Raw genomic sequence first — 21,706 nt, 5'->3', positions numbered from 1 at the left:
TTGTTGTTGGTTTTTTTGTTTGTTTGTTTGGGGGGAGGTTTAGTTTTATTTCTGTATCCCCTTTTAAAAAAAAAATCCTTTCAAGACCACAGTATATACCTGATACTTCATAATACATAGTGCCAGAGAGATATAAGTAAAATGAAAAAAACAGAGGAACCACTCCTAACTAAATGAACAAGAGAACTCCCCTAAAGAACAATCAAAGAAATAGACTGCGATAGTCTACTAGATCATGTTTTCAAAAAGGGAGTGATCAAAGCACTGAAGGAACTAAAAGAGATTATTAAGAGAGACAGAGAATACTTTAAGAAGGAAATTAAAACTATAAAGAGGAGCCAACTAAAAAGAGAAAACTCAATGACAGAGATAAGAGCCAGCTAAGGGCTGTCAAAAAGCAAACTAGACAAGCAGAAAAATGGATAAGTGACTTTAAAGATAGGATAACAAAAGTCATCAATCAGAACAGCAGACAGAAAAGCAAATAAAAACCAATGAAAGCAATAAAGGGACCTATGGAATAATATAAAGCATGTCAATCTACACATAATAGGGGTTCCAGAAGGGGAAGAAAGAGCAAAGGGGATTGAAAAGATATTTGGAGAAATCACGACTGAAAACTTCTCAAACCTAAAGAAGGAATCAGATATCCAAGTACAGGAAGCTCTGTGGCCCCCACTGAGAAGAACCCAAATAGACCTACAACAAGACACATTATAATCAAGAAGGCCAAAGTGAAAGATAAAGAAATGATTCTAAAATCAGCAAGAGGAAAACAAAAAGTTAGTTACAAAGGTACCCCCATAAGGCTTTCAGTTGATTTCTCTACACAAACACTGCAGGCCACAAGGGAGTGGCAAGGTATATTCAAAATCCTGAATGAGAAAAAGCTGCAACCTAGGATATTCTATCTGGCAAGACTATCCTTTAGAGTAGAAGGAGAGATAAAGAATTTCACAGACAAGAAAAAACAAAGAATTCAGCAATAAACTAAACCTATGCTAAAAGAAATAATGAAAGGTCTACCGTAAATAGAAAAGAAGCAAGATGCTATAGAAAGAAGAAAACTATAATTAGAAGGGTGACAACTACAATGAGTTACAACAGAATAAACATGGCAATGTAAAAGAGGATACCAAATTTATTAAGGGTGGAAGAGAAGAGCAAGAAAATATAGATTTTTCTCTTTTTGTGTGTGTGTGTTATTTTTAGGATGTGTTTGAGCTTATATGACTATCAGTTTAAAGCAAACAGATATATTAATGGGATAATATACTTAAAAAACAGGGTAACAACAAGTCAAAAGCATACTGTAGAGTCATAAAAACCAAAAAGAAGCTAAGACAATACAACTGAAAATTATCAGCCCAGAAAAAGAAAAAGAAACTAACAAAGAAGAAATACCAACTTAACTGGAAAACTAAGTTCAAAATGGAAATAAACACACATCTATCAATAATTACCATAAATGTCAATGGACTAAAAGCTCCAATCAAAAGACATAGAGTAGTAGATTGGATGATAAAACAAGAATCTACAATATGCTGCATACAAGAGACTCACTTTAGGGAGAAGGACACATAGACTGAAAGTGAGAGGATGGAAAAAGGCATTTCATGCAAATGGAAATGACAAGAAAGCAGGAGTAGCAATGCTAATTACAGATAAAATAGAGTTCAAGACAAAGGCCATAAAGAAAGATAAAGAAGGACACTATATAATGTTAAAGGAACAATACAAGATGAGAATATTACATTCATTAACATATATGCAGCCATATAGGAGCACCTACATATATAGAGCAAATACTAACAGATATAAAGGGAGAAATTGAGAGGAACACAATTATGGTAGGAGACTTTAATACCCCATTAACATCATTGGACAGATCTTCCAGACAGAAAATTAATAATGCAGTTGAGAAAATAAATGACACAATAGAACAATTGGACTTGGTTGATATTTTCAGAACATTACATCCTCGCAAAATACAATATATATTCTTTTTAAGTGCACATGGAACATTCTGTAGGATAGGTCATGTACTCGGGCACAAAAGAAAACTCAACAAATTTAAAAGGATTGAAATTATTTCAAGCATCTTTTCTGACTACAATGCCATGAAGCTAGAAATCAACTACAGAAAGACAAAGGAGAAAAAAATGACAGCATAGAGATTAAACAAAAGCCAATGGCTCAATGATGAAATCAAAGAAGAAATTAAAAGATACTTTGAGACAAATGACAATGAAAATACAACCACAAAAAATCTATGTGATGCAGCAAAAGCACTCCTAAGAGAGAAGTTCATAGTGATACAAGCCTGCCTCAAAAAAGAAAAATAATCTCAAATAAACAACTCAATCTACCATCTAAAATAATTAGAAAAAGAAGAGCAAACAAACCCAAAAGTCAGCAGGATGAAGGAAATAATAAAGATCAGGGAAGAAATAAATAAGATAGAGATTTAAAAAATAGAAAAAAATCAATCAAACAAAAAGCTGATTTTTGAAAGAGTAAACAAAATTGACAAACCTCTGGCCAGGCTCACCAAGAAGAAAAGGGACAGAACAAAAATAAAATAAGAAAGGAAAATGGAGAAATTACAACCAATACCACAGAAATACAAAATATCATATGAGAATACTACGAACAATTATATAGGAACAAACTGAATAACCTCGAAGAAATGGACAAGTTTCTGGAAACATACGGTCCACCAAGACTGAATCAAAAGAAACAGACCACTTGAACAGACTGATCACTAGAAATTAAATAGAATAAGCAATAAAAAAAAGTACTTCCAAAAAAAAAAAATTCCTAGACCAGATGGCTTCACTGCAGAATTCCACCAAACATACAAAGAACTCACATGGGTCCTTCTCAACCTCTTCCAGAAGACTGAAAATGAGGGACTACTCCAAAACTCATTCTGTGAAGCCACCATCACCCTGATACCAAAACCAGACAAAGAGACTACCAAAAATGAAACTTACAGAGCAATATCACTGATGAACATAGAAGAAAAATCCTCAACAAAATATTTGCAAACCGAACCCAACAACACATAAAAAAGATCATATACCATGATCAATTTGGGTTCATCCCAGGGAAACAAGGATGGTTCAACTTACGCAAATCAATCAGCGTGATACACTACATCCACCAGAGAAAGGACAACAATCACATGATCATCTCAATAGATTCAGAAAAAAACATTTGATAAAATTAAACACTGATTAAAAAAAACTTAACCAAAGTTGGTATAGAGGGAACATATCTCAACATAATAAAAGGTATTTATGAGAAACCCACAGCCAGCATAATACTCAATGGTGAAAATTTGAAAGCCTTCCCACTAAAATCTGGAAGAAGACAAGGATGCCCACTCTCACCATTTTTATTTAACATAGTCTTTGAAGTCCTAGCCACAGCAATCAGGCAAGGAAAAGAAACAAAAAGGATCCAAATTGGAAATGAAGAGTTAAAATTGTCACTATATGCAGTCGACATGATACTATATATAGAAAACCCTAAAAGCTCCACACAAAAACTGCTAGAACTGATATAAGAGTTCAGTAGGTAGAAGGATACTAGATTAACAAACAAAAATTAGCGGTATTTCTTTAAACTAACAATGAATCAACAGGAAAAGAAAGTAAAGAAACAATCCCTTTTAAAATTGCATCCAAAACAATAAAATACTTAAGAAGAAATCTGACTAAGGAGGTGAAAGACTTATACATGGCGAACTACAAAACATTGATTAAGGAAATTAAAGATGACTTAAAGAAATGGAAAGATATCCCATGCTTTTGGATTGGAAGAATCAATATAGTCAAAATGGTAATAATGCCTAAGGCAATCTATAGATTTAATGTATCCTTATCAAATTACCCAGGGCATTTTTTACAGAACTGGAACAAACAATCTTAAGATTTATATGGAATCAGAAATGACCCAGAATTACCAAAGCAATATTGAAGAAAAAAAAAAAAACAAAGCTGGAGGAATGACCCTCCTAGATTTAAGACAATATTACAGAGCTACAGTAATCAAAACAGCATGATATTGGCATAAAAACAAACATATGGATCAGTGGAAAAGAATAGAGAGCCCATAAATAAATCCACAGACTGATGGTCAATTAATCAAATTAAGCAAAAATATACAATAGAGAAAAGACAGTCTCTTCAGCAAGTTAGAATACTCCCTCACTCCATACAGAAAAATAATCTCAAAATGGCCTAAAGACTTAAATATAAGACAAGACACAATAAATCTCCTAGAAGAAAACACAGGCAAAACATTATCTGACATACATCTTAGCAACATTCTTCTAGGGCAGTCTACACAGTAAACGGAAATAAGCAAAACTCAACAAGTGGGACCTAAGTAAACTCATAAGCTTTTGCACAGCAAAGGAAACCGTAAGCAAAACAAAATGACAACCTATGGCATGGGAGAAAATATTTGCAAATGATGTGACTGACAAAGGCTTAATTTCCAGTATATATAAACAGTTCATGTAACTTAATAACAAAAAAACAAACAACCCAGTCCAAAAATGGGAAGAAGACCTAAACAAGTATTTCTCTAATAAATACATATGAATGGTCAATAGACATATCAAAAATGTTCAATATCACTATCAGAGAAATGCAAATCAAAACTACAATGAGGTATCACATTACACCAGTTAGAAATGCCCATCATTCAAAAGTCCATGAATGATAAACACTGGAGAGGGTGTGGAGAACACAGGACCCTCATACACTGCTGATGGGAATGTAGTTTGGTGCCACCATTATGGAAAATAGTATGGAGAGTCCTCAAAAAACTAAAAATAGACTTACCATATAATCCAGCAAGCTCACTTCTGGGTATATATTTGGAAGGAACTCTAATATGAAAAGATACAAGCACCCCAATGTTTGTAGCAGCAATATATACAATAGGCAAGACATGGAACCAACCTAAATGTCCATTGACATATGACTGGATGAGGAAGTTGTGGGTATATTTATACAATGGAATACTACTCAGCCATAAAAAAGAATAAAATAATGCCATTTGCAGCAACATGGATAAACCCAAAGATCACCATTGTAAGTGAACTAAGCCAGAAAGAGAAAGAAAAATACCATATGATATCACTCATATGTGGAATCTAAAAAAAAAAAAAAAAGACACCATGAACTCATCTACAAAACAGAAACAGACTCACAGACTTAGTAAATAATCATATGGTTACTGGGGAAAGATGGCTGGAAGGGATAAATTTGGGAGTTTGGTATTTAAAAATGTTAGCCACTATATATAAAAGTAGATTTTTAAAAAGTTTCTTTTGTATAGCACAAGGAACTATGTTTAATATCTTGTAGTCACCTTTAAAGGAAAAAATATGAAAACAAATATATATATATATATGTATATGTATGACTGGGACATTGTGCTGTACCCCAGAGATTGACACACTATAATTGACTGTACATCAATTAAAAAATGGAAAATGTATGTAAAAGTCCAATTAAACTTACTAGTGCTCAAAAATAGGAATTATCATTTATTAATGTGATTATTTTTATTAGAATTATAGCATAGGGAGATCAACTTTGGAATGGTGGTGTGAGGACCTCAGTGAACATTCTCCCACAAAATCAGTGAAAATGCTGTCAAAACAACTAAAATAAATTATTTCAGAACACTATAAATTAAGCAAGGTAAAAAAAAAAAAACCCAGCTGAATATTGTCTATTGAAGGGAAACTTCTGAACATCAGAAAGACAATGAAGCCTGTGCATATCAACTTGGTTAACTCCTTCACCCTGCCTCCCCAGCTTGGCAGCATGGTATCTGTGACAGACCCGCAGGATCACAATGAGCATAGAGCAAGGGCCTCTTTCAGGGCTCTGTTAAGAACTTCATATGCAGAGTATACTAAAAATTCTGCCAGACTTGGAACATCTCCATTCCCAAGGTTTTGTGGCTGTTTGGTTTGACTCAGAGCTTGGCTCAGAAAAACAACAACAGCAACACAGTATCCTCAGGAATCACATGAAAAACAGAAATCTTCCGGAAGTATCAGATCTGCCTCGGGTTGGTGCAAACAAGAGTCCAGCTCTGCCACCCCCATCAGACTTGAAAGGAAGACCTGGAGAACTGGATGATCACAAGAACTTTGAAAAACATCAGTGAACCCTGAGGACCTAGAAGAACACTGTACACATGTGCAGAACTGTGTGCATGCCCAGGAAAGACTTGGGAAAGGAGAGGGCCCCAGTCACTCACCTCTCTCCCAGAATAAATTTCCAACAAGCAGGAAATTAAAGAGAGGACTTTGTCATAAACTGCTGGAAAGTTGAAGTCATCAGATCCCAACAAAACCATAAATAAACCCTGGAGTGCAAAGAGAGTTCTGATAACAGAGTTGTCACCATATATTCTAACATACACAGGAATAAAATCTGTTGAGAGAAATCATCCTTGAAGAATCCCAGATGTTGGATGTCCTGGACAAAGACGTTAACCCCCCTATTTTAAATACATTCAGAGAAATAAAGTAAATCATTTCCAAAGAATTAAAGGAAACTGTGAAAACTAGGTCTCACCAAATAGAAAACAGCAGTGAAAAGACCAAATTTACTAAAAAAAAAAAAAAAAAAAAAATTGAAAGGACAAACACTAAAATTTTTAAAAATTGCTAGCCAACTACAAAAATAGATTTGAGTAGACAGAACAAAGGATCAGCAAACTTAGGGCAATAGCTATCACCCAATAAGAAAAACAAAATGAAAAAGAATGAAGAAAAGTGTATCAAAACTGGTAAAACTATGGCTCATTATGATGATCACCGACATATAATTAGTGGGAGTCCTAGAGGAGAAAAGTAGAGAAATACGCCCAAAACTACTTAAAGAAATAATGGGAAAAATGTTGACCACAAAACTCCCACAGCACATTAATCTATGTATCAAATAAGCTCCACAAACTACCCCCCCAAAAAAGAACCACATCTGTCACATCATAGTCAGACTGACACAAGCAGAGAAAGGTCTGAAAAAGGCAGGAGAGAAACAATGTATCATTTTAAGTATTTCAATATAATTAAGAACAGATGTCTCATTAGAAACCACATCGTCCAAAAGACAATTAGGTAACATCTTCAAAGTCCTCAACGTAAAAGACTGCCCCAATCGTTCTACAACTAGAAAAACTCTCCTTGAAAAATGAAGGTTAGAAGAATCAAAAGACAAGCCGCAGAATGGCATAAAATATTTGTGAAAGGATTTGTATCTAAACATACAAATGATTCTTGAAACTCAAAAATAGGAAAACAAACAACTTAACTAAAAATGAGGAGGCGATCTGAACAGACCTTAGCAAACAATACACACATATGACCAATAAATCCATGGAAAGATTCTCAGTAATGTCAGCCATTTGAAAGAAATGCAAATTAAAACAACAAGAAGACACCATCTGACACCCACGATGATTGCTATACTTAAAGTCAGACACAAGCAGGCACTGGGGAAGATGTGGAGAGGTTGGAACCCTTCTTCTTGGCTGGTGTAGACTTTCAGGTGTAGTATCTTTAGAAAACAATCTGGCAGTTTCTCAATGTATTAAATACAGGTCATTACCCATGACCAGCAGTTTCACTCCTAGCTATATACCAAAGAAAACTGAAAGCATGTTGACACAAAATCTTGTACGCAAACACTCATAACAGCATTATTCATGGTAGTGTTAAAGTGGGCTCAGACAAAATGTCTATAAAATAACAGATAAATAAAATATGGCATATCCATACAAAAAAATATTACTGAGCAATAAGTAGGAGTTAAGTGCTGACATGTGACGCAATATGAGTGAACCTCGAGCACATTACTGTAAGTTAAGAAAGACAGTTATAAAAGAGACTGTGTTGTATGTCTCCATTTATACGAAATGCCCAGCACAGGCAAACCTGAAGACAGAAAATGTATCAGTGCTGGCTGGCTTCAGGCGGGGGGAGATGCGTGCTACATGGGAGGAGGAGGAGGAATGGTGAATGAGTGCTAATAGATCTGGGGTTACACTTGGGTGATAAAAATAGCCTAAAATTAGATTATGGTGACAGCTGCGCCACTCTGAGAATATACTGAAAACCACTGAACTTGGATGTAGATGCGTGAGTTTTGCATCTCAATAAAGCTGCTTTACAAAACAAATTTTTAAAGAAAAAAATTATAGCACGAAGTATATTTTCTAATTTGATTGTCTAATAGGGAGATAAAGCCATTGAGATAGTAGCTAATGGCTAAGTAAAATGTTTGGTTACTTCTGGCTGAATTTAAGTGCTTGGATATCAAAACTGTCACGTCAGGGGAGAGCAAGTGACCTGGCAATGTTGACGGTAATTTCACAGAGCCATCCGTAATTAGAAAGCAGGAGGCCGGTTTGTTCTATCTTAGTCTTTGAATAAAAGGAGCCAAGCTGACAATTATGGGCAGAAAGGAAAATTACGGAGAAGGCAGAATTTTTTGCAAAGTGATCTAAATGTTTAATTAGTAAGTTTCGACCGCTTTACTAACATATTTATCTCAGTGCAGTGCTTTTGTATTCAGGATAACTCATCAAGAGCATGCCTGTGTCTCCTTCCAGAATCATGTCATCAGCATCTGTATGACTTAGTGAAGGGCTGATAATGCCAATGCTGACACGTGTGGGGTGACAACAGGAGACAGACCTGCTCTTGGGTGGCACATACCCAGTGGGCAGATCTCAATGCAGAGCCTGGAGACAGGGCAGTATCACAGAAAGCGAATGTGCCAGGTCAGCCCTCTGATCAGATCGGAGAGCTCCAGCCCAGCGTTAAGGTGCGGTCCCAAGTGCTGTTCAGAAGAAAGGATCTAGAAATTGAAAAACAGGCACTGGGCCAGTCTCTGACTTGGGCTCAGGAAGCCCACAGACCTTTGGTAATGGTGCCAGCAGGAGATGGGGAAGGCCCCTGTCCAAGACATACAGCTCTGGGCGCGTTGCCAACACTGAGCCTGGGGCGGCAGAAACATCAAAGCACCTTGCTTTCTGGAGTAACTAACAGGTTGGGAAATGGTCTCAGGAAAAGGTCCAAGTTCACTGATCAGAACTAGATGCTAAAATCAGAGCATGACTAAGAGTCAGCTGACCTCTCAAATTCTAGAATAGTTGCCTTGTTAACTTTGTCCTTCCTGAATGCATTACGCTAAGTGAATAAATCAGACAGAGAAAGACAAATAATGGATGATGTCACTTATATGCAGAATCTAAAAAAATACGACAAACTATTGAATGTAACAAAAAAGTGCTGACTCACAGATATAGAGAACAAAATCATGGCTACCGGTGGGGAGTGGGGGGCAATATAAGGCAAAGGATTAAGAGGTCTAAACTCTTATGCATAAAAGAGACTACGAGGGTACATTGTGCAGCACAGGAAATAGAGCCAATATTTTATAATAACTATCAATGGGGTATAACCTTTAAAATTTGCAGTCACTGTATTGTACACCTGTATCTTATGTAATATTGTACATTAACTATACTTTAATAGTAATAATAATAAAACAAATATGTTCGAAATAGTAAAGACAATTTATAATAAAATTTTATAATAAAAAAGTAAAGTTGTCTTTCTTGAGATCTGTAAATTCTGGGGAAGGGTGAGAGGCCCGGTGAATGTGGGCCGGGCAGTTAGAGCTCGGGTTTAGGAGCTAGTGGGGCCCGGACCAGTACTTGCAGGTCAACACGGCCCTCCAGCGTGAAAGGTGTGTGCCGTGTCCACACCACGATAACAAGGCTCGTGGCTGGGACCATCCTGCTGACTGTCCTTGTGAAAACCTGCAGCAGAAACCTTCTGGGTTAGGTGGCCTTTGTGCATTCATTTTTGGAGTTTGTATGCATGAGGAAAGTTTAAAGAATAAATATAGCATAAATGTCAACTCCTATTAAGCGACCAGAATTATAATTTTGATTTTCATGTTTTATAAACCTACATCTTCAAGTGTTAATATTTGTTCTGCATTTTTAGATGGCTACCCCAAAGAAGAAATGATTTATAGATGGAGAAAAAATTCTGTGGAGGCAGCTGATCAGAAGTCCTGGCGGCTTTATCAGTTTGACTTCATGGGCCTCAGAAACACCACAGAAATTGTGAAAACATCTGCAGGTAGGAGTTAAAGAACTATAGTTCTCAAAAAAAAAAAAAAAAGACTTTTCCCCCAGATGCCTGAGGCATACCTGTCATGTAGAATTCCTTCCTGTGTATGTTTTAACTGATTATATTCCTAAGTGATATTTGAGGCAAAACAGCTGATTCAAAAGCCAGTTTTTAAAAATGTTTTAATTGGGATGGGGAAAGGGTGATTATAATTACCTTATACTTTTAAGTTGAGACTATGTTTGCATTGTGTCTATAAATGTAACGAGGATTACTCATCACTGACTAGATTTATACAAACCAATTTCACTAATGGTGAGAACCCTGCAATATCCCACACATGTATTGAACATCAGATATTATTGATGATCCACAAAGAAAAGCAGCTAGTGTGAAATGTCCTTTGAGTTTTAATTTCTAGCTTTTTCCTTTCCTTTAAAGTTTTTTGTTTCTTTTTTCAATATATTGAGCACAATAATTATCCACCAATTTGATTTTGTTAAGTGAACATTATATGCATATTAAAACCCATGTAATTAGATTGAAATAGATGTTTCCCCTATTAATGTATTTAAATGAATTTTTGTTTGTTTTTGGTATTTACCAAAATAGGAGTCTATGGTCCACTATTTGCAATTAGTTTTTTTCTGAAAGTGTGTGGGGTGTTGATGGGTCTTAAGTCAGCTTTTCTAGTGAGCTTATTATTTGTTAATGTGAATAATTTGTTGGCTTTTAGAACTCCATAATGATTTGTTTCCTGTGGTTAGATTAGAATGTAAATTTTAACAATTAGTGGTAAATGTCTTTAAAGAACAGTCTGAGTTCTTGGTAGAGTTGTAAATGGAGAGCTATGGTCATTCCATCGGTGTCCTTGGGGGACTGGGTCTGGGACTCCTGAAGATACTCAGTTCTCGGAAGCTCAAACCTCTTATATGAAACGGCGTGGTATTTGCATTTAACCTGTTCACAATCTCTCCTACACTTTAAATCATCTCTATATTATTTATAATACCTAATACAATGTAAATGTTATATAAATAGTTGTTAATACAGTGTGCATGCTGTGTAAATAGTTGTGAATATAATGCAAATGCTATATAAATAGAGTTGACCCTTGAACAACGCAGTGTAAACTGCACACATTCACTTACATTGGATTTTTTCCCATAGTAAATACTACAATACCGTGCAGTCCTGGTTGGTTGGCTCCTCACGTGCAGAGCCTTGTATATGAAGGAACCCAAGAACCACACACACTGAGGGCCAACTATAGGTTATATGTGGATTTTCAGCTGTGTGGAGGGCTGGTTCCCTTAACCCCTGTCGTTCAAGTGTCAACCGTCCTGGCCCATGTGTGGCAAATTCAAGTTTGATTTTTGGAACTATCTGGAAAATTTTTTTCAAATATTATCGATTCACAGTTGGTTGAATCTGTGCATATGGAACTTGTGGGGATGGAAAACCTACTGTATTTACACATTAAGAAAGGTCTTAAAAGTTATCTGATCAATAGAGAAAAGCAGAACTTAGCTATAGGTGTCATGGTGGTAAAGGTCAGTGTTTAAATATTAAGCATTGACAAGGTTAAAAGAATGGAATATGACGATTTATTTAAATAAACTGTGGAGGCAGCATAAAAGGAAATGTTTTGGGGGGGAGGTTTTACCCAAATATGAGTCACCTACATTAATAACATAATTATATGCTCTTAGAGTTTGAAATGAGCTAGCAGGCCTCTGGGGTGTAAGGCATCTCAAAGGAGGGTAACCAAATGGGGGTGTTGTTCTGGCATTTAAATGCCAAATATTGATGCTGCGTTTCCTTTCCTGGTGTTCTAAGCAGGATGATATTAAACAAAAGGAAATGTGAAGGCCAGTTGAACACAACTGGTGTTTAACATTGACTGTAACAGAATACTAGCACAGGGAAGTGGCAAATGGAGGGAGCTGCAGAGTTGTGGTAATAGTCTGAGTAGATTTTGTGCTGTTGTAGGTTAAAAAAAGAAGTATGAAAAGCATTCACAGTCAGCAAGGAGATTTTAGTCTCACTAGAAAAACGTGGTGGGGAGGGTGCCAAGATGGCCGAGTGGAAGGATGCACAGCTCACCCGTTCCCATGAATACATCAAGAATTACACCTACAGACTCATTAATTCACACAGAACACCTACTGAAATTGGCAAAATATCTCTTACTTTGAAATACAAGAAGATTCCTCACAAAAACTGGTAGGAGGGGGGAAAAGGGAAAAGGAAATTGGTGTGGGACCTGTCCCTCAGGGAGGGAGCAGCAAAGGAGGAAGAGCTCCCTCACACTAGGATGTCCCCTCTCCAGCTGGGAGGTCAATGGGGACGGAAATGGAGCTTCCAAGGCTTGGAGGAGAAAATAGCAGCTGCTTGGCAGACAGAATTAAGAGGGACTGGCAGAGAGGGTCCCTGTGATCCATAGCCCTAGACACAAGCCAGTGGGGATGAGCCAAGTCTGGCTGCTGGAGATTGGTGACAAGCCTGGGGAGAGGGCTGGGGCCCACTGTGCAGAGGCAGCCTCAGGGGGCTGGACGGTAGTGCGGGTTGTGACTGGGAATGTGTGCAGAACAGATCAGCTTGGGACCCCCATAAAAAAGCACCACTGCTGGTGTGTGTGGCAGGGATGGGTGCAAAACAGCTGAGCCATATCTGCCGTCTCTGCTCAGCACCATTCTTGGTGCGTTCCCATGAAAAGAAAGGCATGGCTCAGTCATAGCCATCACAATCTCTGGAGCATGGCTCCTGGGTGGGGCAGGGCTGAAGCCTGAATCCACACTCAGGGGCCTTGCAACTCAGGCAGGACTGAGCTTTGTTTACAGCCCCAGGCAGAAGGGACAGATTTGCTAAGCTGGGGCCTTGGTGGACCCATGTGCCTAAGACTCTGAGTGAAGTTCTGATGCACAGTAGGGGTGGGTATGGTTTTTATAATGAATCTGCATAGTGTACTGTACATAGGGGCTCATCACAGATCCAGGTGTATAAATGCACACTTGCTATAGTGGATCCTAGTGCCTGTTATCAGCGGATCTGCACTGGTGGCTCTGTGGATGCAGAACCTGGGGGATACCAGAGTGTGTTGCTGATATCCCTGTGGTTAAGGCAGGGACAAGGGCAACATCAAAAAATAGTACTTTGTAAGCCCACGTGGACAACACCACAGAGGGCACTTCCTGGTGGACATCTCCTGTGGAGGTATACTCAGTGGTTGTTCTTTCCAGCTGAAATGCTCCAACCCCATGTACCACAAACCGCAGCTCAGAAATAGGTCTGGAAGTCTCTATGCCAACAACAGGGGAGCAGACTCAGCCCCTTTCAGGGCTGTGATAACCACAGAACAACAAAGGAGGCCCTGCTCAACAACAACAACAGTCAGGGCAGGCTCTGCTCACCACAACACCAACCACACCCCCAATCAAAGGGATAACAGCCAATACACGTGGAAGAAAGATGTGGCAACCATCCATATTAAAAATGAAATTAATGCATGTGCACTGTCTACATAGAAACACTCACACTTAAAAAAAAAATCAAACAGCCTTTTAAAACCACAGTAGATAACTGATACTCCTAAATCAATAAAGCCAGAAAAATATAAGTAAAATGAAGAAGCAGAGGAGCCACTCCCAATTAAAAGAACAAGAGAATTTCCCTGAAAGAACAAACAATGAGATAGACCTTGACCGTCTACTAGATCATGACTTCGAAAAAGAGGTGACAAAATCACTCAAGGAGATAAGAGAGACTATAAATAGAAATGCAGAATGCTATAAAAAGGAAATAGAAACAATAAGAGGGGCCAATTAAAATCAGAAAACTCAATGACTGAGATAAGAGCAGAGCTAAAGGCAATCAAAAGCAGACTAAATAATGCAGAGGAACGAATCAGTGACTTAGGAGACAGGATAACAGAAGTCACCCAATCAGAACAGCAGACTGAACAGCAAGTAAAAACCAATGAATGTAATATACGGGACCTATGGGATAATATAAAGCATGCCAACCTGTACACAATAGGGGTCCCAGAAGAAGAAAGAGCAAAGGGGATTGAAAAGGTATTTGAAGAAATCACAACTGAAAACTTTCCAAACCTAAAGAAGGAAACAGATATCCAAGTATAGGAATCACAGAGGGTCCCAAACAAGAAAAATCCAAATAGACCTACACCAAGACATAATTAAGATGGCCCAAAGTTAAAGATAAAGAAATGTTTCTAAAGGCAGCAAGAGTAAAACAAAGGGATAGTTACAAGGGAACCCCCATAAGGCTTTCAGCTGGCTTCTCTATACAAACACTGCTGGCCAGAGGGACTGGCAAGATATATTCAAAGTCCTGAATGAGAAAAAGCTGCAACCTACGGTACTCTATCCAGCAAAACTATCCTTTAGAGTAAAAGAAGAGAGAAAGAATTTCATAGACAAGCAATTCAGTAATACTAAACCTATGCTAAAAGAAATATTGAAAAGTCTACTCTAAATAGAAAAAAAGTAGGAAGCTATTGAAAGGAGAAAAACATTATTGGAAATGCAATAACAACAATGAGTTGCAAGAGAATAAATATCAAGATGTAAAAAAAGGACATCAAAATCATAAAAGGTGGGAGAGGGGAGCAAGAAAAAATTTTTTTCTTTTTTATCATTTTGTTCTTTTTAGGATGTGTTTGAGCCTATATGACTACCAATCTAAAGCAAACAGATACAGTTATCGGATAACATACTTGAAAAACAGTGTAACCACAGGTCGAAAGCATATAATAGAGTCACAATAACCAAAAAGAAACCAAGCTAATACAAAGGAAAATTAAGAAAATACAAAAAGGAAAACAAGAGGCAAAAGAAGAAATACTAAATCAATTGGAAAACAAAGTTCAAAATGGCAATAAACACACATCTATTAATAATTACTGTAAATGTCAATGGACTAAATATTCTAATCAAAAGACATAGAGTGGCAGATTAGATAATAAAACAGTATTGGCACGAAAATAAACGTATGGATCAATGGAACAGAACAGGGATCGCAGAAATAAACCCACAGACCTATGGCCAATTAAGATTTGACAAAGGAGGCAAGAATATACAATGGAGTAAATACAGTCTCTTCAGCAAGTGGTGTTGGGCAAACTGGCAGCAGCATGTAAATCAATAAAGTTAGAAAACTCCCTCACATGTTACACAAAAATAAACCCAAAATGGCATAAAGAGTTAAATATAAGACAAGACATGATAAAACTCCTAGAAGAAAACATAGGCAAAACATTCTCTGACATAAATGTTAGCAGTGTTCTCCTAGGGGATTCTACTGATGCAATAGAAATAAAAACAAAAATAAACAAATGGGGCCTAATTAAACTTACAAGCTTTTGCACAGCAAAGGAAACCATAAGCAAAACAGAAAAACAACCTATGGAATGGGAGGAAATATTTGCAAATGATGTGACTGACAAGGGCTTAACTTCCAGAATATATAAACAGCTCATAACAACTAATAACAAAAACCCAAACAACCTAACCCAATAATGGGCAGAAGACCCAAACAAGCAATTCTCCAGTGAAGACAGAAATGGCCAATAAGCACAAGAAAAAATGCTCATTGTCACTAGTTATCAGACCACAATGCGGTATCACCTTACATCAGTCGATGGCCATCATTAAAATGTCCATGAATGACAAATGCTGGAGAGGTTGTGGAGAAAAGGGAACCACCCTGGCACATAGAAAATGTGGAAGGCGGATCTGAAGGGGTAGCAGAAGGTGCCCAATGCAGTGTTCTCATCCTGCTGCCTCCACCAGCTACAGTTCTGTGTGTCCTTCGCAGCAAGTCCTACAGAATTGTCTAATCTGATGGACCCCATTTTTGTGTTGGAACTTCATCTTATCCGCATTCTGCTCATCTGGGAGTGCCTCAGGGCTCTGTTTTCTTCCTATACTCACTTCCCCTTGAGTCCCATCCAGGCCTCTATATTGTTAACTCCCAAATGGACATATCCATCTCCAGACCAAACATCTCAGAAACCCCAGCCTCGTGGACCCACATGCTTGCTTGGCGTTCCCTCCGGGAGGTCTTAGAGGCCTCTCCCATTTAACGCGTCCCACACTGAAGCCCACCGGGATTCCATCTCCAGTCTTCCCCTGCCGTCCTTTCATTCGCGTCAGCCATAACTCCCGGGGTCATCATTAACTCTTCTTTTTCCCTGTGTCTCATAGCCAATGTATTGCAAACGCTGTTGACTGTATTTTCTCAACATGGTTTCCTGCCAGTTTTGCTGCTGGCATCCTCATCTGAATCACTATCAGCTCTTCCCTCAATGACAGCATTAGCCTGCTAATTTGTCCCTTTGATCCTAACCTTGACCGCCATCAAAAGTGGTTCTTCCTTATTTAAGTCAACCTTCCTCTGCTCAGAACCTTCCATTACTCCTCCTTTTTGCTTAGAGCAAGTGCCAGAGTCTTTACAATGGCCTGTAAAGTTCTACACGGTCTCGCCCTGAGGGCTCCCCACCTGGCATCCACCGCCTTTTCTCTGACTCTGCTCTAAGCTTACCAGTCATGTTCCCATTGCACGGTTTCTGCCTGACAAACTCTGTTATGTTTTTAGAATCTAGTCTCAGAAATTATGTTCTCATTGAACCCTATGTTGACAACCTTGCGTCTCAGCGCTCACAAGATGATCTAAACTACATTTAATTTTATGTATTCATTGTGCTTGTTTTTGGTCATCTTCCATGAAGGGTTAATTGTCTATGTCACTAACTGATTATATGACTGTGCTTGGCTCCTAGTGATGCTCTCCTAAATGAACTGGAGAATAAAATATTTGAGTCAAGGAGCTCAGTTAGGAGGAGTGTGTAAGCACAGGCAAGAAATCACAAGAGTTGAGCCAGAAAGAGGCGATGGGAAGGGGAAAGAAGTAATGCACGTAAGAGACTTTCCGTCGGTCCAACGGGCAAGTCTAGTGAGTGACGCGGTGCATGGGATAAAACAGATTCCAGAAGCAAAGGGGGAAGGGAGTGAGGCATTTTGGAGCATTGCGTGAGCACACAGGTGAAACAGGATTGGGCACATGTTGGAGGGAGTCCTGAGACTGGGTCTAGATATTGTGGAGGAAGATTCTCACGTAGGTGGCACAGTGGCAGCTAGGACTCCCAAGTCTGGGAGGCTTACCTGCCATCTCCGACACGGGGTCTGAACGAAGTTGACACCCGTGCTTCTGCGGTGGCATAATGCTGGCAGGGTACCTAAAGCCAGATGCACCCAGAGAGGGAGGCCCACAGAGCAGACCTAGTAGATACCAGATAAAGCAGGTGTTGGAACAATGCCTGCCTGAAATTGGGTCCCTCTACTCACTGTGCCAGGCCTGTGAATTCCTTTGCCCGAGGGGGTATGGCTATTGGACTGCGCCCCCACAGAGAGATTTCTGGGATCGTACGCTGTGCGAGATCCGTCCTGGCAGCTCAGCGTAGAGCTGTTAGTAAAATGCTTCACCCCAGATCTGCAAAGCTCTTTGGTGATTAAGCCATTTCAAATGCAGCACCATGAGCTGGATGCCCTTCACTACAATAATGCCAGCTAATGTTGGCTAATGTGTCGGTCGTTTTTAAAATGTTTTATGTAAGCTAATTCATCTAAACTTCACAGTGCCCTCTATCACTGTTAGGAAACCCAAAACTCATCAAGGTTAAGTAATGTGTCCACATCCAGTTATTGGTGCCACAGGAATGCCTCAAAGCCCACTCACCTCACACTATGTTTGTCATAGACCTCAAGCCAGGCTACGGACACGGAATGATTATGCTGCTATGGGGTGTTAATATGGACAAAGTAAGTTTTGTTAAAACATCATGATGGAGTTACTCTAAAATGTTTAGAAAGTGGTGGAAATACTCACAATGAGTTGACCTTTTCTTGAATGTTTTCTATACAAACTTTGCTATGCCCTCAAAATAGATTCAATTATCTATTAATCCACTTAGTTGCAAAAAAGTTCCTGGAAAAGCTACACTGTGTTGGGTAGTTCTTAATCTTAGAGAGCCTCCAGGCTAGAACACAGAAGTCAAGGGGTGAGAATTTAGCGAGAGATGTGTCAGGATAAATGTGTCCCAGCCACTTCTGCAAAAGCACAGAGGGGAGTAAAAGGCTCAGTGCTGGCTCAGTTCTTCTTTAGGGGAAAAAACGCACATGGTTAGGGGCCCTCAGCATCTCTCCACGGCTCCTTGCAGATTGCCAGTGTCCTACAAAGTTCCAGCATCAGCATTAGCAGAGCTGTCTCCCAATCACGGCAGTCCATCAGGAAACACTGCGTGCTGCGTACGCCTGAAGATGTCCAATCTGCCTAAACACAAAGAAGAACCCTGTTAAATAAATAAATCTGTGTTTAATACAGCACTTCTCAAATTCCCTGCACCAGGAAATAATTATCTCATGGAGTACCCAAAAATGGCATTATTGGTCTGTAAAACGTCACTCTAGGCATTTGATTTTTGTAAAATAATATTGTTTTCTGGATTTAGAAGACATGTTTTGTATTTAAATGTCATAGCTGAGGACAAAATGCAAAAAAAAAAGCCCCACAAAATCAGCATACTAGTCAATAATTAAGCCTGTATTTGGACAAAAGTAGAATATTTATATATGATTCTCACATGTACTCTGATAGCGGAAGGGAAGAATTGCATTCCACCACAGAGAAGTTTTCAGATTTACTTCTCATAATACATTTTAATTACGGAAAATAATTTTTTTTCAAGTGAGTTGATTTATTTTTACCAATATAAAAGCACATAAGAAAATTAAAATGGATCTCAGTGCAATTGTTAAAAGTTTAACAACCAAGCCAATCTCCTGTATAATTACATTTGTAGGGAAACCATCTTTTTGGTTGATTAAAAAAAGTCCTAGTTCATATATTCACAAATTAACAGTCTTTGCATTCATGTTAGTCATTAATAACCATTAATCACAATATTGACAAAATTCTCGGAAGCTGATAGCTGTTGATTATTGGCAGATTCCAGATTATATTAGCCAGGGAATAGATTCATTATCAGAATGTGTTTCTACAAAATAAATAATGTAAAAAGTCAACTCCCTTAGGTATTTCTTTATTTGGCAATCGCATTCTTATGTTGTAATGTCTCCCAGTAAGAAAACAAAAACAAAATCCTTGTTCTTACCGGAGTTCATCCACTTATTAAAAGTATTTGGTTTTTATATTCTTCAAATCAGCACACTTCTAGTGGGTTTCATGTTCTTCGCTGTGTTTCCTCACACCATTCTTAGCGTCACCTGATCTTTGCAAAATCTTCAGAGTAGTCTTACAAATACCTTTGTGGTCTTGGGAGATCTGACCTGATACCCCACTTCATTCTTAGGAAGTTCCCAGGCAGCATATTCCACTTTGTGTAGAAACTCGAGGTTAATGGTCATGTCCAGACCTTATGGATGTGAAAAAGAGGTACCCTGAGCCCCTTAAAATCCTAAAGCAACATCATGACAAATGTCCAGCTTTTTGTTGATGAACTTCTTCATAATTATTTTTAAGTAAATAAAACATTTTTGTAATAGTCATTCATCTATTCATTTATCCAGAGCCCAATTTGCGGAGAGAAGACTCAAACTTGGGTGACAGTTAAGGCTTGCAGGAAGGTACAGAGGGGATGGATGAGATTATTTCTCACATATAATTGTGCAGAAATGCTGTGGACTCAAGACTGAGACAGGAGAGTGGAGCTGGAGCCTACAAAGATGAAAATCGTGGCGTGCCCGCACACCAGCAGTGTGTTGTTCTACATGTGGTCTTCCTTGCCACGTCCAGCATGACTTCAGGGGTCAACAGTTAAGACTGTTTAGTGAATATTCATAAAGCACGCTGTGCGCTAAGCCAGGCTGGCATTTCACAACATAAAGGGTCCCCCACAGTGTTCCGATGGCATTTTGGAGGATCCCTGTTAGATAAATTTCTTCTTATAGACAAATGTTATTCCTTGTTTTCAATCATCTAACTCAAAATGATGATGGCAGTGATATGTATTTACACAATCCCTTTCTTCCAAGGAGATTGAAGCAATGGGAGTGTTATCTTTCTAACTGGTTCTCACAAATCATTGTGATGTTTGAAGAAGATAGATATTATTATTCCATGTCTTCTAAACATATATAAATAATTCTGTGATGGAACTTGTGTGTGAAATGGGGAAGCTTTGAAAAACCTCAGAATCATGAGGACAGGTGTCCAGTCTCCAGATATGCTGCCGGCACCAGGCACTTTAAGGTGGACTGTGTTCATTATTTCCTCACATGACCATCCTGGACCTGTGTAAGCACTGCTGCCACTGTAAACCTGACCCCTCTGGGCGGCACCCTGGGCTGCCATTTTCATTTGACTGATCCTACTTTTCTGCTGGGATAACAAGGATGTGAAAAAACACTGTTTATATAACTGAGACTTTTATATAATACAATGAAAATGTCTATTTAAAATTCATGAAGACCGGTGAAGAGCATGGGTGGGCTGCATCAGGTTCCGGGGGCTGCCATCACAGCGCCACAAGCTGGCTGGCTAAACAGCAGAAAGTTATATCTCACAGCTTTAAGGGCTGGATGGTTCAAACTCAAGATGCCACCACAGTTGGTTCTTTCTGAGGGCCCTCAGGGAAAGACCTGTCCCAGGCCTCTCTCCTTTGCTTACCGGTGGCATTGCCTCTGTTTTTGCCTGTCTGTGTGTCCAAATTTCCCCTTTTGTACAAGAACACCTGTCATAATGGAGTACGGCTTCCCCTACTCCAGTTTGAATTCTTCTTAACTACTTACATCTGCAATGACTGTATTTCCAAATAAGGTCATATTTAGGGGTACTGAGTGTCAGGACTTCAATATCTTCAAAAATAAAATAAAAGTTAAAAAAACAAAAACAAAAACAGAAAATGACTACAGCCTTACAGTTTTCAAGTGGAGGTTGGATTCCCTGGGAGGCTGCCTGGCGCGTGGCCCTCCCAGGCGGTTTCCCACACCTGCTCAACTTGGTGCAACAGGACGGGACACTCCTCCAAGCGCTGCAGCACCTCACGGGACAGCCCCCTGGCTTTACCCCGAGTGCCTGAAAAGCCCCAAGGCAGTCACCTCAGGGCTGGTGGGTGGAGGCGACCTTCCTCCACACCTGCATAAAGCACACCCCGCACGCGTAGAGTGTGCGCTGCAGGCCCTGCTTGATGTTAATCAGTGGGACCTGGAAGGTGGGGATGAAGTCTGGATATTTGGCCAATCTTATTACCAAAAAGATGCATTACCAAGATGATTATGAACTTGGCTATCACTGCCAACTCCAGTCTCAAAGTACAGGGTCTGGAACAAAAAAAAGGCTCCGAGAAGGTGCCAGCCCCGGGTGGCCTGGATCTAGCGATCCCCCAAGACAGTCTGGCAAGCAGCAACCCAGAGGTCCCTGGATACACTTCAACCCATAACAGTAACCTGGAAAATATCACGAGTGTGACAGTGAGTGTTTCCA

The 21,706-nt window shown here is 39.0% G+C and overlaps 1 protein-coding gene across 1 annotated transcript in view; it reads left to right on the top strand.

The window, feature by feature from the left end:
* The window catches only part of GABRG3 (gamma-aminobutyric acid type A receptor subunit gamma3), a 429,923-nt gene that overhangs the window by 352,714 nt on the left and 55,503 nt on the right, over positions 1-21,706 (top strand). The window contains exon 6 of the mRNA XM_074354051.1: positions 10,055-10,192. Coding sequence (XP_074210152.1) covers positions 10,055-10,192 — 138 coding nt within the window. The remainder of the gene's footprint in view (positions 1-10,054; positions 10,193-21,706) is intronic.

Source organism: Camelus bactrianus, chromosome 27, assembly GCF_048773025.1.
Source record: "Camelus bactrianus isolate YW-2024 breed Bactrian camel chromosome 27, ASM4877302v1, whole genome shotgun sequence".
Classification (NCBI taxonomy): Eukaryota; Metazoa; Chordata; class Mammalia; order Artiodactyla; family Camelidae; genus Camelus; species Camelus bactrianus.
This window is presented reverse-complemented; position numbering and strand designations above follow the sequence as displayed.